Source organism: Diorhabda carinulata, chromosome 1 (assembly GCF_026250575.1).
Source record: "Diorhabda carinulata isolate Delta chromosome 1, icDioCari1.1, whole genome shotgun sequence".
In the NCBI taxonomy this organism is placed as follows: domain Eukaryota; kingdom Metazoa; phylum Arthropoda; class Insecta; order Coleoptera; family Chrysomelidae; genus Diorhabda; species Diorhabda carinulata.
This window is the reverse complement of record NC_079460.1, coordinates 9,627,196-9,642,102: the sequence shown is the minus strand read 5'-3', so window position 1 is coordinate 9,642,102 and position 14,907 is coordinate 9,627,196. Positions and strand designations below refer to the sequence as shown.

The 14,907-nt window shown below is 29.8% G+C and overlaps 1 protein-coding gene across 1 annotated transcript; it reads right to left on the bottom strand.

The window, feature by feature from the left end:
• Positions 1-3,935: 3,935 nt before the first annotated feature.
• Positions 3,936-11,458, bottom strand: LOC130900774 (E3 ubiquitin-protein ligase KCMF1-like). Its single transcript, XM_057811646.1, has 7 exons — positions 11,228-11,458; positions 11,007-11,174; positions 9,893-10,035; positions 9,030-9,271; positions 8,762-8,850; positions 8,180-8,455; positions 3,936-7,145 (listed from the first exon to the last, which is right to left on the bottom strand). The coding sequence occupies exons 1-7, from the start codon at positions 11,241-11,243 to the stop codon at positions 6,799-6,801; spliced, it is 1,281 nt and encodes a 426-aa protein (XP_057667629.1). The 5' UTR covers positions 11,244-11,458; the 3' UTR covers positions 3,936-6,798.
• Between the last annotated feature and the right edge of the window lie 3,449 nt (positions 11,459-14,907).

Sequence of the window (14,907 nt, the reverse complement as noted above, 5' to 3'; positions counted from 1 at the left end):
ATTTCGTCTTCGTCTGATACAAATCGGTTATTTTTAACTTCCACTTCCAAAGATATTTTCAATATTTTCGTAGGCAGTTGATGGGAGTCCATAACAAGTTTTGTTATCAATCAACATGTCGTCATTTTTAAACCGTGTAAACCATTTGTACACCTGAGTTTTCATTGTAGCGTCATTTTAGAAAGTTATTTTAAAAAATTACAGTTTCTGGAGCATTTTTCCACTTAAAATTTGTAGCAAAAAACGAAGAAAGAACAAAGTAGCACGAGCAGAAAAAATCAATTCAGATGAAAAGAACAATCCACGTCGATATCACAAAAGGCACTGAGCTGGTAATGATTTGCGGTATCAAACATTTCGTGGAAGAAATTCATACAAAAAAGCATCACCATCGATAATGCTATTACGATTATTATAAGGTCCCCGTATATCTTACTGTTTTAAAAATATTCTGTACTAGTTAATTAATTTTTAACTGGCAATTACACAAGATATTAATAAAAATAAAAAAAACGTCTTTATCTTCTCACTTTTCACATTTTCCTTGTTCAATTTTCGTTCAATTTAATGTCGCAAACCCATTAGTTTTTTATGTTGTTTCCAAATGAAACGGTATATTATTCAAGCTTTCCAAACACTAGCTTTATTGTATTTTTACCAATAAATCCCACAACATTCCATGCAGAGAAGCTTTAAAAAAGATAGTAGCGACGAAAATAAAGCTGTACGTTTAATAAAAGGAGAATTACTAAATTGTCCTAAATTGAATTACAAAAAAGAAGCCTCAAAGTGAATGAAAAAGCCTTGTAAATCAATCGAATATACATCTGAAGGACATTTGGTATACGAGAAATAAAAATGAAAATTTTAAGATAAACAAGAACCTATTAAACACTATTTGATATTTCATTAGAAAAAGCTCGGTGAAAATCAACCAATCAGGAGTACTTAATACATAAGGAAAAGTTTCACATTTCAAAGTGGTTTTGACGTCACCAAAGGTCCAATTGTATCATTTATGGTGCATTCCACTAAGCACTTACGACGATCATGTCCACGACCACGGTATTTTTCGTTCCACATAGTCCAGAGCCTTATCCTAAACGTGGAATGGATTAGGAAGCATTTTGAACGTTAGGATAAATAATAACAAATTTTAAACAGAAGAAAAAGCAAAAGTTTTAAAAAGTTAAGTTGAAATTTGTAAGTCATTGAATTTTTTAGTGGGGTATTTAACTGATTTACATTAAAGTAAAATCAAAATATCTTCTGCGGCGATACTAAAATATTTCGTGTTGCGTCACAAGAATGTTTTAAAAGTACTTATAATATCCCAAATGGCATCAAATAATGAGGTAGATGCTCAGATACTTATTTCGAACTACCTTGAGGATTGTCGTTAACGTCATAAATGACGCGTTCTCACCGCGACCTCAACGATCGTAGTCGCTATGTGCTCGAAAGAGGATTCCAGACTCTAAAACGCTCAGTGTAATGCACCCTTACTTTAATTCGTTCTTTTTTGATTTGATATTTTCCCGCGTTTTTTTCTCAGAGACTTGTAGCCCATATGTCTACAGGATTTTCATATATTTTTGTTTTTTTTGTGTTGTAGTATCGATATGCTGGTATTTTTTTGGACTAGAAAGCTTTTTGGAAACTATCGGGGGTCAGATAGATCACAATTTTTGAACATCTCGTTAAATTGTCGGTGGAACCAATCGAAATTTTGACGCATCCCTTGTTCGCACTATGTTCACATGGAGCGGATTAGATGCGGAGCGAAATGTGCATTTTGAACTTTTAGGTTGAAAAGTTATTGAAATAATATTTGAATGAATATCAATCACAGTCGTAATAAAAAATTACTGTGATTTGATTTTTAGCTATTACTTTTAAATCAAATTAAATATATTGGAAATAATTTTTGGTAATTTTTTATTTAGGGAATAATATTGATGCACTCCGTTCCATTTCCCTTATCATGTGAACATAGTGGACATATTACGTGCGTCGCGCCAACTGCGTCAACAATATAAATTCAGTTATTATTTGAAAACAACAAAATTAGAGAGAACATGAAGTTATAAAACTATTGAAAGAAGAAAACAATAAACATTATTTTTCTAAAAATTCTACGCCGTCAATGTTCTCATTTTCGGCTTGCCTCCATCTATTATACACTTTGCCAGATAAAAGTGTCCATAAATATTCACATGGACGGACCTGTGATAAATTAGGGGGGTTATCTGGTTTTGGTAGGTACAAAAGGTATGTTTTTTCTGATGTAACCAATTCTGAATTCCACTTGCATTATGGCCGGACACTAAGTCCGACAAAAACATTATTTCATCTCCAACGTGATGTTGATGTACACAATCAAATTGTTTAGTGATTTGATTTCCTAATTGGCAAGTATTTTTCATCGTTCATAACAATGACTCTCTATTTCTACTATTCGAAACATGGTATTCACAGGCCAATTTTCTTTGGGAAACCCCGACCACATCTTTTGATCTTTTTAGCAGTATTTCTGCTCTTTTTCGGATAAAATATTCTTAGTTTCCTCCTTTTGACAGGGTCAAACATGGTATTCATTCTTGAGATTCGGTTATAGCACGATGAATGCTTCTGCGTTATCGTTTAACGATATTTGTGGTAGGATTAAACGTTGAACGATAATAATTGTTGTTTATCCATGTTTCATCTAGGTGGTAAATGTTTCTATTTTCTTCACGAGATTTCTTAATTTTTCTGAGGTGTTCTTCCCTCTACGCAATTATTCCTTCTTTTTCTATTTTTTATCTTGATGGATAATTTTTTGGTTTGGCCACTGAATAATTAGCTCTGTACTCTCGAACGATTCGGTAGACACTTGAAAAGATACTTAGTGTTTCTCTGTTTCTATTGTAAAATTATAATTGAAAAGATAAAGGGCATTTAAATGTCGTAACTACGGATATATTCTGGAACGAATGTGTTTGTATGACTATTTTTTCGCAATTCATCTATTCTGACTCAGTTGACTGATAACTGAGGTTTGACTGAACACATTTCTTTATTTTCCTGAAAAATTCCCATTAAACAAAAAATACGATGATTGTCTTCAGTCTTTATACGTTGAACTTGTTACTCTATTATGAATACTCCTGTAGTCAGTCAGTTCAATACATACGAGTTTTAGGAAATTTTAAGGAAATGTGGTACAGATTGAAATAGGGTACTTGCATGGTTTGACAAAAATTTGTCTAAAACTAGATAGTTTATATACTTTTACTATATTTTTTCAATTCTTTGATTAATATTTAAAGAGAAAAAATTCAAAAATTTTGTATGTAGTTTATACATTTCCGTAAGGCCGCCTTATTATGCGACTTCATAGGTTTAAATTAAACACTGAACATATGATACAAAGCCAAAACGACAGTTATTCACTCGGTTATTCTAAAGTAAGCGTTATTTTCAAACTTTGTTTAATCTGAAAAATGGTATTTAAATCGTGTTCTGTACCAGGATGTAAAACAGCACAACTAAAACACCTAATAATTTTTTTTCTGATGCCAAGAAATTCGAATATACAACAAAAATGGTTTCAAAGTGTTGATCGTTTTGACGGTCCTGCGAGATGTAATTATTTTTGTTGTCAGCATCATTTTAATGTAATTAAGATTCAAATTTAACTTACTTATCATCAAGCAGACAACTGTTTTTATTAAACCTATGACTGAAAACCAATGAGAATCGTTTTCATATGTATTTAAAAATTTGAAATTTTTGCGATTTTCAATTAAATATTTATATATAATTTTTTCACTTTTAATTAAATACTGTACTTACTGACATTATTTCATATCAAGAACTCATAAAATAAACGATGGAATAGATACTTTTTAAAAAATGCAAGTACCCTATTGTGAAAATAACTATTCGTAACATAAGAGTTTAATAACTTTATTGATATTAAACATTTGACAAAATTTTATGTTCTGTACATTATGAGATGTGATATTAACAAAAACAAATTAATAAATAACCCAAAACTAAGGGTAGGAGGAAAAACTAGTACAGAATGAAAAATGAAATCAATACATTCCAATAAATAACCTTAAATTACAGCAAAAATATGAATTACATTAAAAACTGACAATCCCAAAAAAAACTGAATGCATTAAAAAATGAAATACTTGTTAGAAAATTCAAAAATAAGAAAAAACCTTTCAGAGTTCACTTGTTATAAAGATTTTATGTTCATACATTTTTACAAATCCTTATGCAATTTAGTAAAACTTTATAAATCTCTTACAGTATATACAGTGTATCTGCAATGCAATGCAATAGATATTTTATTTTACCCTAGTGAATAGTTTTAACACAGAATGGTTTCTTAACTCATATTAAAACAAATCCTGTATTTTAGCATTGCTGATATCCGATTTTATATCATTCGCGATTCTTTGAATAATTTTTAGACCACAAAACTTCTTCCTGTTTACACTTTTTATCCTTCAAAGTTTGAACTAAAAAACTATGGCTACTTCCATATACTCTTCGCTTTTATTGATTTTACTAATTTCCCAAATATTAATACGTTATGCTCATTTCCGAACATTTATGTAACAGCACTATTTACCAATGGGATACAGAATCTAGTGTCATAGTGGTTTTGGATTTTCAAATCAAGCCATTATTCTATAACCGCAATATAGATGAAAAATTTCCTATGTAAATCCGTTTAGAGCTTCAAGCAATGTAAGCAATAGCAGATATGATGATTCCAAATAAAACGTATCCAAAAATAATGGATACTATAGTAGTTGTACTACATAACTAAATAAAAACTAAAAACTATGCAGTAGGTGGGCAAAAAATGTTAAATGTTTTTGTTTATTTAACATCACAATATACTGTTAATAATGAGATTAAAGAAACACCTGTGAACAGACAAATGTGAAAAATATTTCAACTGATTTCAGAAATAGTAGTATTAAACGTGTTTTAGTAACAAAATATTGCTGAAATTTAGAATACAGTCCTTTTACAATGTTTATTTCATGTTCCTGATATATACAATGTACAATAACATAACTCCTCTTTTTAAAATTCTCGTTTTAGAGGCTAGACTAAAAATTAACCCGATACAGCATATTTTTCAATGTAGTGAAGAAGCCATTTTTATTTATTATTTATATCTAAAAAATACGTTACAAGAGCTGACACCAACCTTCAAGAATTACATCCAAGTTCTTTGCGTTCTCCCAGTGGTGTACAACTTCCTCATGTAGAATTATTGCACCCTAATTCTTTGAGTAAAATTAAGTCACAGTATCAGTGAATTTGGATTGGTATGTAAATATGCAAATTTTTTATAGGAATTGGACTTGAATGATATTTAGTTCTAATGAGGCTGGGCAACGGCACACACTGCAAGAGCATATTATGACTGTTTTTAGGAAAAATTTCAAATCTAGTCAATGTCAACTATTCAAGGTCCTTACTAAATTTTAAGATCAGAATTTAGGAAAAAATACTCAAAATAATGCCTGATATGTTGACAATAATCATGACAAATTACAGAACATGCTTAACTTGGCATATGGAGAATAGGAAATGCACATATCTGATTTCATCTTCAAAAATTTATTACAACAAAACTGTAGTGTGCATACATTATATAGAATAAATAAAATCTTCTGATTCCTATAATGGATTTTATGAATAGACAAAAAAGCAAATATTGCTGCTGCACTCTGTACAACTTGAAATTTGTGTAATCATATGAAAAAGAAAATAAAGTGCATAACTCATTCAGATAATAATCAGGACATTCAAGAAACATGTTTTACATCACTAGTAAGAAATAATCACAAGTTGTATGGAATTATTCAGGTAGCATTAAATACAAGTTGGAGAATAGATTCTTACACATTTTCAATTATCCAGTTTTCAAGGCCAATAAGTATTTTACAGAAAAAATATCTAAAACAAAGTATTTATCAAGTGATGATACTACGTTTGAAAGGATAGTTAGCTGCTGCTATGTCTAATTCATACTGAATAGAAAAGTGTGGATTCTTTTATAGTATTGTATTTAGGTGTGACTTCAGATAGCCACTACTTAAAAAAACTCACAATGAATTTAGAAAGGTGTATTATGTGTATCAAACATTTGCTGACGGTGGCGTTACATATTTTGAATAATGAAAGTTGAGAAGAAAATAATTTAAATTATATTAAAACTTTACAAGAAAATTAAAAATAGTTGATTATTCCAATAAAATATGGAATATGGAAGTAGTTGAAAATTGCTCTTTTTAAATTAATTTGCACAAAATCACTGTTTTAAGTAAATAGAATCATTAACACACTTTTTCTTTAGAGGTATATGGAGTTGTTTAATGGAATTGAAGAGAACATACTAGTTGTTTAGAGCAATATTAACATCTCTTAACAACTCATGTCATTGGACACTTGAGGAAACCACTAAGTTAAGTGATTAATCAATTATAATTGACGTGTCCTGATTTTATTCTCTCACAATATGAATATTCATAATTATCAAACATATAAAAAAATCTCATAACTGATGACATTCAGTTTCAAAAATGCCATTAAACGATTTTATTCATTTTCAAAATATTTTTCACATCTGCATGAAGAACTCGTTTTATCATATTTAGTGTGTATTTTCTATCAGCAATGTTAACAAAATTCAACTATTTTCAATTTTCTAAGAATGGAACCAAAAGGACTAATATACGTAAGATTTTAAAAATAAGTGAACAAAACTTCAAAACCAAACTATTTAGTTGAATTGTTTGTATCACCATTCGACCTAGTATTATAATCTTGAACAGCTCTGTTAGCTTCTGCTCTTCTCTTTGCATTCTGTGCATCACTTCTCGCTCGACCACGAAGTACAGTACTGGTTTGACGAGGTGTAGGTCTACTATATGCCTCTAGGTCAGTCAGCAAATCTTGTGGACTAGATTCTATCAACTTTAATAACGATTTTATATGTGGCATGCTACTATTATCATATCTATAAGCGAGGGCAGCAGACGCAATTACCAACTCCTGGACAAATCTACTACGCTCCAGTCTTAATTGATCACTTGTAGATTGGTGTGAGAGTTCTTCCAATAAACCTGAAAGCAACAAGATGTCATGTCTATTTTCGATTCAAGGTAAAAAAATAAGATCAATCAAAGTAAATAATCCAAAATTTTGGATCAGAAATTGGAAATTTTGTAAAAAAAGCCATGTCTAGTTCCATCCCTAGAAGTAACTGGTCAGTTATATTAAGTTATATTATTATATGTAGTGTAACGGCCGGTCGTTAGAAAAAGAAACAAAATGAAACGCACAAGTGTGTGTTAAAGAGTGTTTGTATTGTCACGAACATTTATTTTGGCTCGATCTTTGGTGGCATGCTGTTGTATTTTCTATTTGCTATTATTTATATTATATATTATTTAAGATACATTATTATATTATTTTTTTTCAACTTATTATTTCTTAGACCTTTTTATATGTTTTTCATAATAATTTTTCTTGATTTGTTTTTCAATGAGAATCAGTTTGTAATAACATGTTAAATTTGACATTTTGCCTTATTATATTAATCAATAAATCACCTACATCATGAATATCAAAATAAAAATAAAATCAAAATATAAATATGTTTTAACAATAAAATTAATTTTTCCTTGGTTTTTACATCTCAAAAATTTGTAGCAGCAATCAGTCAAATTATTCTTAGTTCTATTAAATTTACAAAATAGAACTATAAATTTTACTTGATTTATTTAGGTCTTTTTTATCATTGTATGTGAACCATTAAAGGAAATTTTTAATATTAATAATTGAATGTTTAATCATAGTGGACTCAAAAATTCATGTCGTCGTATGGTTCCAAATAATTTTTTCTATGTTGATATATTTTTCCACTTAGGACAATAACATTTTCCTCTTCGGATGAGCTTGAGCTCAAACTTATTGTAGCACGATATCTAGCCGTTGTGCTGTAAACCTTTTATTTTTTTAAACTTCTTCATTAAAAATATTCAAATAATGAACTGGAAAAGTGGGGTTGATTGTGAAACGATTATTCATCAAAGTATAACTGTAAAAAATTCAAACAGGAATAAAGGGAATTAACAAGAAGCTCTTTTTCAAATACCTGTCAGCAGAAACTGCGATTGTTGTGATTGTGGGGTTGGTGTACTAGAAGCAGGTTGCACAAGAACTGGAGAAGCGTTAAGCAACATAGTAGATGTTCCACAATTTGAAGTATTTGGTTCTCTTAAGCTTTGGTTATGAGTCTGTCTCCTTGGGTAACGCTCCAATTGTTGTCTAGCAGCATTCACTTGTTGTCTTTCTAGCTGAAGTTGCATTTGCAATTGCTGTAATTGAGTTGGAGTACTGCTATTGGTGTTACTAGCGGATCGCCTGACTCCTAAAATAATATTCAGAATATAATATTTTATAGTTCAATTCACACCATCTTAGAACTAAAAATCAAGATTAGTTGTAAAATTAAAAATCAGAATAAAATTGCAAAATTATTCAAGAATATTTTTAGTTCCACTGAAACAGGTAACCAGTGAATTAAAAATATGAATAAAGAAGTAAAGTGTTAAGTGAATTATCCATAAAAGAAACACAAACAAAACTAAATTCAGTACAAAATTCATGAAACAAACCATCATAAACTCGTAAGTTACAACCCTTCTGGTTTACTTCCCCAATGACTAATAATTACCTGATAACTGAGACAGAAGTTCTGCAATAGGGTCCACAGAGTCTCTTGAAGAAGGAGAAAGAGAGGAAAATCCCCCAGAACTGAAAACACTAAGGCAAATATCTTTATTGTAAATCAGCATTGGTGACAAATGTTCACATTTTTGGGCAGAATTACAACTTAAAATATTACTTGTACATTGTATCAGTATCCATGCTGAAGAAAATGTAGGTAATATGAATACTGGACAAGATCAAGCATAGTACTATGTAATTTCCAAACTACTTACCTAAAATGCATATTACTTCTTCTTGGTCTTAAAGCAGTAGCTGAACCTCTTCCAATATGGGTAGCACTGTGAGACGTATTGTGTGGAATACGTCTAACATTGTGCCTTGTTCCTACTGGTTCATCCAAAAATGAGATTAAATCTCTTGGACCTGTGCGATGCTCCAAAGTTAAGTGGCCCGCAAAATCATCAGTCATGAAATTTGGATCTCCACCTGGCATTGCAGCACAAAGAGGACAAACCTAAAGCATAATTTGTTAGTTCCAGAGACCATATATGTTACAACTACGTATTTAATTATGGATAAAAGAAATTTTATTTTAATACTTTGATTAATATAATACAAGTTGTCTTGTCATGTCAAATTATATTTTGAGAAAAGCCAAAACTAGGTCAAAATGTTAAAAATATTATATATCTCAAATCAACATCATTTGACAACCTAAACATTTGAAAAAAGGTCTGAGATGAAGAAATTAAATATATATAGTGTTAGATTTAGAATAACAATAAACAATATCTTTGACTTAATTTCAATTCATATGAAAATATAATTCAACATTCACAATTTATGAACAAAATTGTTCAGGCATTTCTATCATTGATAGCTTTTTCCTTTGCATGTCTTTGTACTACTTCTGAAAATTATTTTTCTTCTTGTATTTGACTCTGTTTTAAAAGCCTTCAATTTTAAATTTAGTTCTAATTTTTATATAATTGATGACTTCTAATTTATTTCTTAAATATTGAGATATCTGTCCTATGTAAACAGCTTCACTAGTATTACATATTATGTATGAGATTTTGATTTATTTTGTTTATTTCTATAAAGAAAATAATATTGACAGGCATGAAAAACTCACCACTTCAAAATTGGTGTCTTGATGATCTGAAGTTACATGCTCTTGTAATGTAACATCAGTAAACCCCATACGGGAGCAATATGGACAAGTGTATGATTGGGGTAATTCCAGACTAGTAAGTGCTTCACCTCCATAATACAGTTCTGAAAAATAAATTACAATAACTACTGAAATTTATGACATTTGTAGCAGTATCATCAGTGCTGCTTATTAAAAAAATTGGATAGAAATGCGGCTTTTTTCAACCAATTTTTCTCTTCATTAAATCTACCATTGGAAATGTTTCTATATAAAACCATCTCAATATATTGTAAGGTACTGAGCTATGGGGCTGTGTTAATGAACCACGTGTATATAATCATAATTTGCCAGCAAACCTAAGACATAATTAAAAACAATTTTTTATTTGAAAAAACTAGAACATTGAACTGAGTTTTATCCAACTCACAAAAACTAATATTGTTTTGATTGCTAATTCCTATCGTGAAATTAATAAAGTTTTATTTTCCAAACATTGCTTGTAATAATGTAAAATCTTATCTTTAGTGCTGTAATAATACTTGGAACTGATTTATTTATTGATTATCTCATATTTATTCAAAACTGCACTACCAGCATTTATTTAAACACGTAATTACATTATATATAAGCCACTTTAGAAAAGCAGGTAACACAACACAAACTTGTTAATGTTTACCAAGTCAACTAGTTAACATTTTCAAACAAGAGAATAATTTCAACATATTTGGTATTTTTCTTGGTCAAACTATGTATATACAGCCTTTACTCATGATTACCTTTGCCATTCGAAAAATGTTCTGCAATATAATTAGATTGATGGTATATAGAGGGTGAAGCAAAATTATATTACACAATTATAATTAACTGTTACTTAAAATGATACAATTCTAGGTTATAAAATAGTAAAATAATAATCTACTTGATTGAAAACATTATTAATATGTTTTGAATACTCTTGATATGTAAAAAATAAAATATCCAATGCATTAGTATATCATGAACAGGTCTGAGAAATATTTTTTCAGATGTAATTATTTCAGAAACTATAAGATAAAACATGAGTTATGACTGTAAGTGTCACATTATAACTTGCCAAAATCAGATCTGGTAAGAATACACTGCATGGGGTGATCAGTAGTATGTCTGGTATTGGTAGCTCCTGCTTCATAGCATGTTGCACAAAGATCATAATCATAACAAATCAGACATTTATATCTACGACCTCTAAAATTTCCTTTTAGACAAGAATCGCAACTAACACCTAAAAGAAGTTAATATTAATAAAGGTGTAATTGTTTTGGAATAATATCATACCTTCGTGGCGGCTCATTTTTATAATTATATACTTTAGACTTCTTAATATATATTATTTAATATCAAAAACCAACATATTACACCATATATCCAATAAAACCAATTTTCTTTTTCAGTAATTTTCAATAGAATTTAGTCTTTTTGGTAAAATTTTCGTGACAAATTCAAATGTCACTTTAGAATATAATTTTGTTCGTTTGCAATATTTGACAGAATGACAGAATGAAAACCGAATCGCACCTTATTACATTATTTCGATCTAAAGGCTCCTGTTACATGAAATTGAACGCAAGCCGAATCTAAACATCATTAACGAAATTGAATCTTATTTGTTATCTGTTAGAATGGACACGAATTAAGTGATGCCTTAGTTGCCTATATTTTCAACACTACTCGATCTTTCATTTCAGTGAAGTATTAGACATAATTAGTGCAAAATTATTGAAAGAAGTAATTAATAGCTGAAATATACTGAATTTAATATACCTACTCCCTTTTTTTTTCTGAAAACTGCTATCTAATAGGGAAAATATAATTAACCTATTTGAATGTCCAGATGCAACATGGGTGATACATTTTTGATATATAGTGATACATATAGTCCTTTCTATTGAAATTATTTCTTGATCAAGGGTGCAAGACCAGCCCAGCATTATTATAATAAATATATATTCACTTGAATAGAATGCAAGTTAAACAACAATGATGTAAACAGAATGTTAGGCTTCAATTTCCGCTCTACAGTTGAAACATAATAAATTTAAATATTAGCGTCTAAGATGGTGGTAATCTGTAAACATTTTCCAAAAGTATTTTGAAATTGATTGTAAACAATATTTTAAATTTATTTAGTTTTATATAGCGATTAAACAGAAGTAGAAATAGTGAAAAGTAATCGGTAAATTTCAAATTGGTACTAGCAATATCACTATCCCTATGACATGGACTTGCCAGAAAAGAGTAGCCTGAATTAAGAATAAATCTCCGACGTCTATTTCTCATATAGAACAGAGAAACCTCTTATGATGGAATTTTATTAGTAAAGATATGTAGTTACAATTCTACATTTCTGTAACGTATGTTTATAATTCAAAGTAAATAAAGATCAAAAAGTTCTGTAAATTTGATTTATTAGCTATTACAAATTTGTTCTTAACTCCATGCAAATAATTTCCCTCGACAAACGTATCATTGTTTATACTGCAGTCCATATAGAAAATTGAAAAATAATCAAAGCTTCATCACACTTACTTAATTTTAACTTGGACAATTGGTATGATGGTTTTAAATTAAATTACATTACCCTATAACGGGAGCCGGGGAACGGACAAAAACCTCAAAATCTTCAATAGAAATGGCAGTTTCACTTTATTTTGGCAATTATCGAGATCTGTTAAAAATTGTAAACAAGTTTTAGGTACCTCTCCAAATGAAAATGTGTGTAAAGTACCATAATAATGAGATAGAAATTGTTACTGGGTTGAGCACATTTTAAGAAATATAGACTTGTTGAATCAGGCAATCGTTGTAGCTACTTTATTGCTCCTCTTTGACCAATCAATTTTAGAGCTCTTTTATGCTGGAAGTGAATAAGATCTTCTTGCCAAATCACATCAACTGCATTTTCCAAACTAGTTGTTCTCTTATAGTCTCTTATTTCTTGAAGTAAAAAGCAGATTTTCCTCAATAAATAAATGTCCAATGACACTACTCTAAGAATACCAGTCCAAATGTTTTTCTTTGATTAACATGTCCATTAAAAAAAAGTATATCTATCAATCAGTGAAGCAAATATGATTGGAATATTTAGTTTTTTCATTTATAAAATCTGACATTGTTGAAAAAATTCTATCCTTTTGTAGAAATCGTCGTCAAAAGTTGTTGATGAATTTGCGTTATGTACAAGGGAAATTTATCTAACTGTACTGCTTCCCTTGTTGGTTTAAGAGTCGCTTGCCATGTATACATTAAGAACGCACGTATTCATATAAAAGTGAATAAATATAAACTATAGGGTGAGCTGTGAGAAATAGGCACTTTGTTCATTTTAAACTATTCTTACATTTAACTATTTCAATACATACAAATTTTACATTATTTGTATTTGTTCTATGACTATAACTAAAGTCGTGCTGGGGAATATTCGATTTTTCTGTCGATCCATATTTTAAATGAGCTAGGTACTCTTTAAACCGGATATTAACAGACCTCTCAGTCCCTCCAGCATGATTACAGCTAATTTCGTGAATATTACTCTTTTCCTTGTACTTTATCTTTGGGGTTACCCAACAATTTTTTTGAGGTTTGTAGAATTTATAGACCAATTTTAAACGTACTCTGTTTTCTAATCCTTTTATATAAGCCGGATTGAAGGGTACAGAGCAATTACAGTGACTTCCTCATAAAATTCCATTTTTTTTTTGTATTTTTCAATGTTGGAAAATTAATCAGGCATGTACCAGAAAATGGAGACTGTTCATTTTATGTTGGATACAACGGAAATAATCAGCTGGGATTAACTTGTATGTGTCCGTATTTTTCCTAAATACATCAATTTGCAACCTATTACTCTTCTTAATTACTAAGGCGTTTAAAATGGTAAATGTCCATATTTCATGTCTCTTTCTTCGCATATCGTTTCGCAGACGGTCCAGTAGCCCTATCAGTAATTTGAACTATCATGTTTGTCAACTTTATTTGTTTACGAAGTCAAAGAACTTAAGTGACCTATTTCCACTTTTAAATAGCTCATATCACTTATAAACATCCTTCATTAGTTAATAATACATTATTACCATAGAAACATTCCAACGTTCTGTTAGCTTCTTGGACACACTAACTTGAAACAAAACTTAACAGTTAGGTATTGAAGATATTTGTTTCACGATTGGCACACCAAACATGATATCTCTTAAATTGTCACTGCCTGTCTCAACATATGAGGAAATGGAATATACTATTTGAAATGGATGCGGTGTAAATGATTGCCACTATAAAAATAAAAATTTATTCACTTCGTATAATATATTTTCAAGAACATCTTAAAGAACTCAACGTAGTGAATACCTGATTTAAAAGGGTCGTAGAGAATGTAACTTTTTATTAGCCAATCAATAGTATTTCTTGATCTCATTCATTTGTTTGAGAAAATGTTAACTTTTTCATCAAGTATAGTGAGATTTATCTCATCCTGCAGCAATCATTGGGTTCAAATCTATTGTGCTGGTGCATACTTTTTATATTGTGAAATTTCCACCATCCAAATGTGAAAAAAATGGTTATATATGTCGTAACTAAAAACATTTGAATGGTAACTTTAGAAATGAAAGTATTATAAATCATAATTAATGTAAAAGGAAACATAGAGTCAAAAATCTACAATAAACATAATGAGAGGCTGCTAGTAGTTGCGGCACAAAAACAATTATATTTTTTGTGCCATATTCCTAGAAAACAGTATAGTCGAATAAAAAAACTAGAGTGAAGTAGAGGACATCACCAAAGAACTCGCATTTCTTAACATGTGTTAAACAATAATTTCACCTTTCTATGATGGAACAACTTTATGTATACAACAAAGAAGAAAAATAAGGACATAGATATATATTTCCAACGGAGAAGAACTACTTCTCGTATAATATTTGAAACGTTGGAGTTAAAGAATTTACTTGGTAAGCATT

What these genes read in the sequence shown, in the direction of transcription:
- LOC130900774 (XM_057811646.1), bottom strand. An exon ending in TCTTACCAGATCTGATTTTG is followed by an intron (nt 10,036 to 11,006) that starts GCAAGTTATAAT and finishes TTTATTTTTCAG; the next exon opens with AACTGTATTATGGAGGTGAA. An exon ending in ACTTCTGTCTCAGTTATCAG is followed by an intron (nt 8,456 to 8,761) that starts GTAATTATTAGT and finishes ATATTATTTTAG; the next exon opens with GAGTCAGGCGATCCGCTAGT.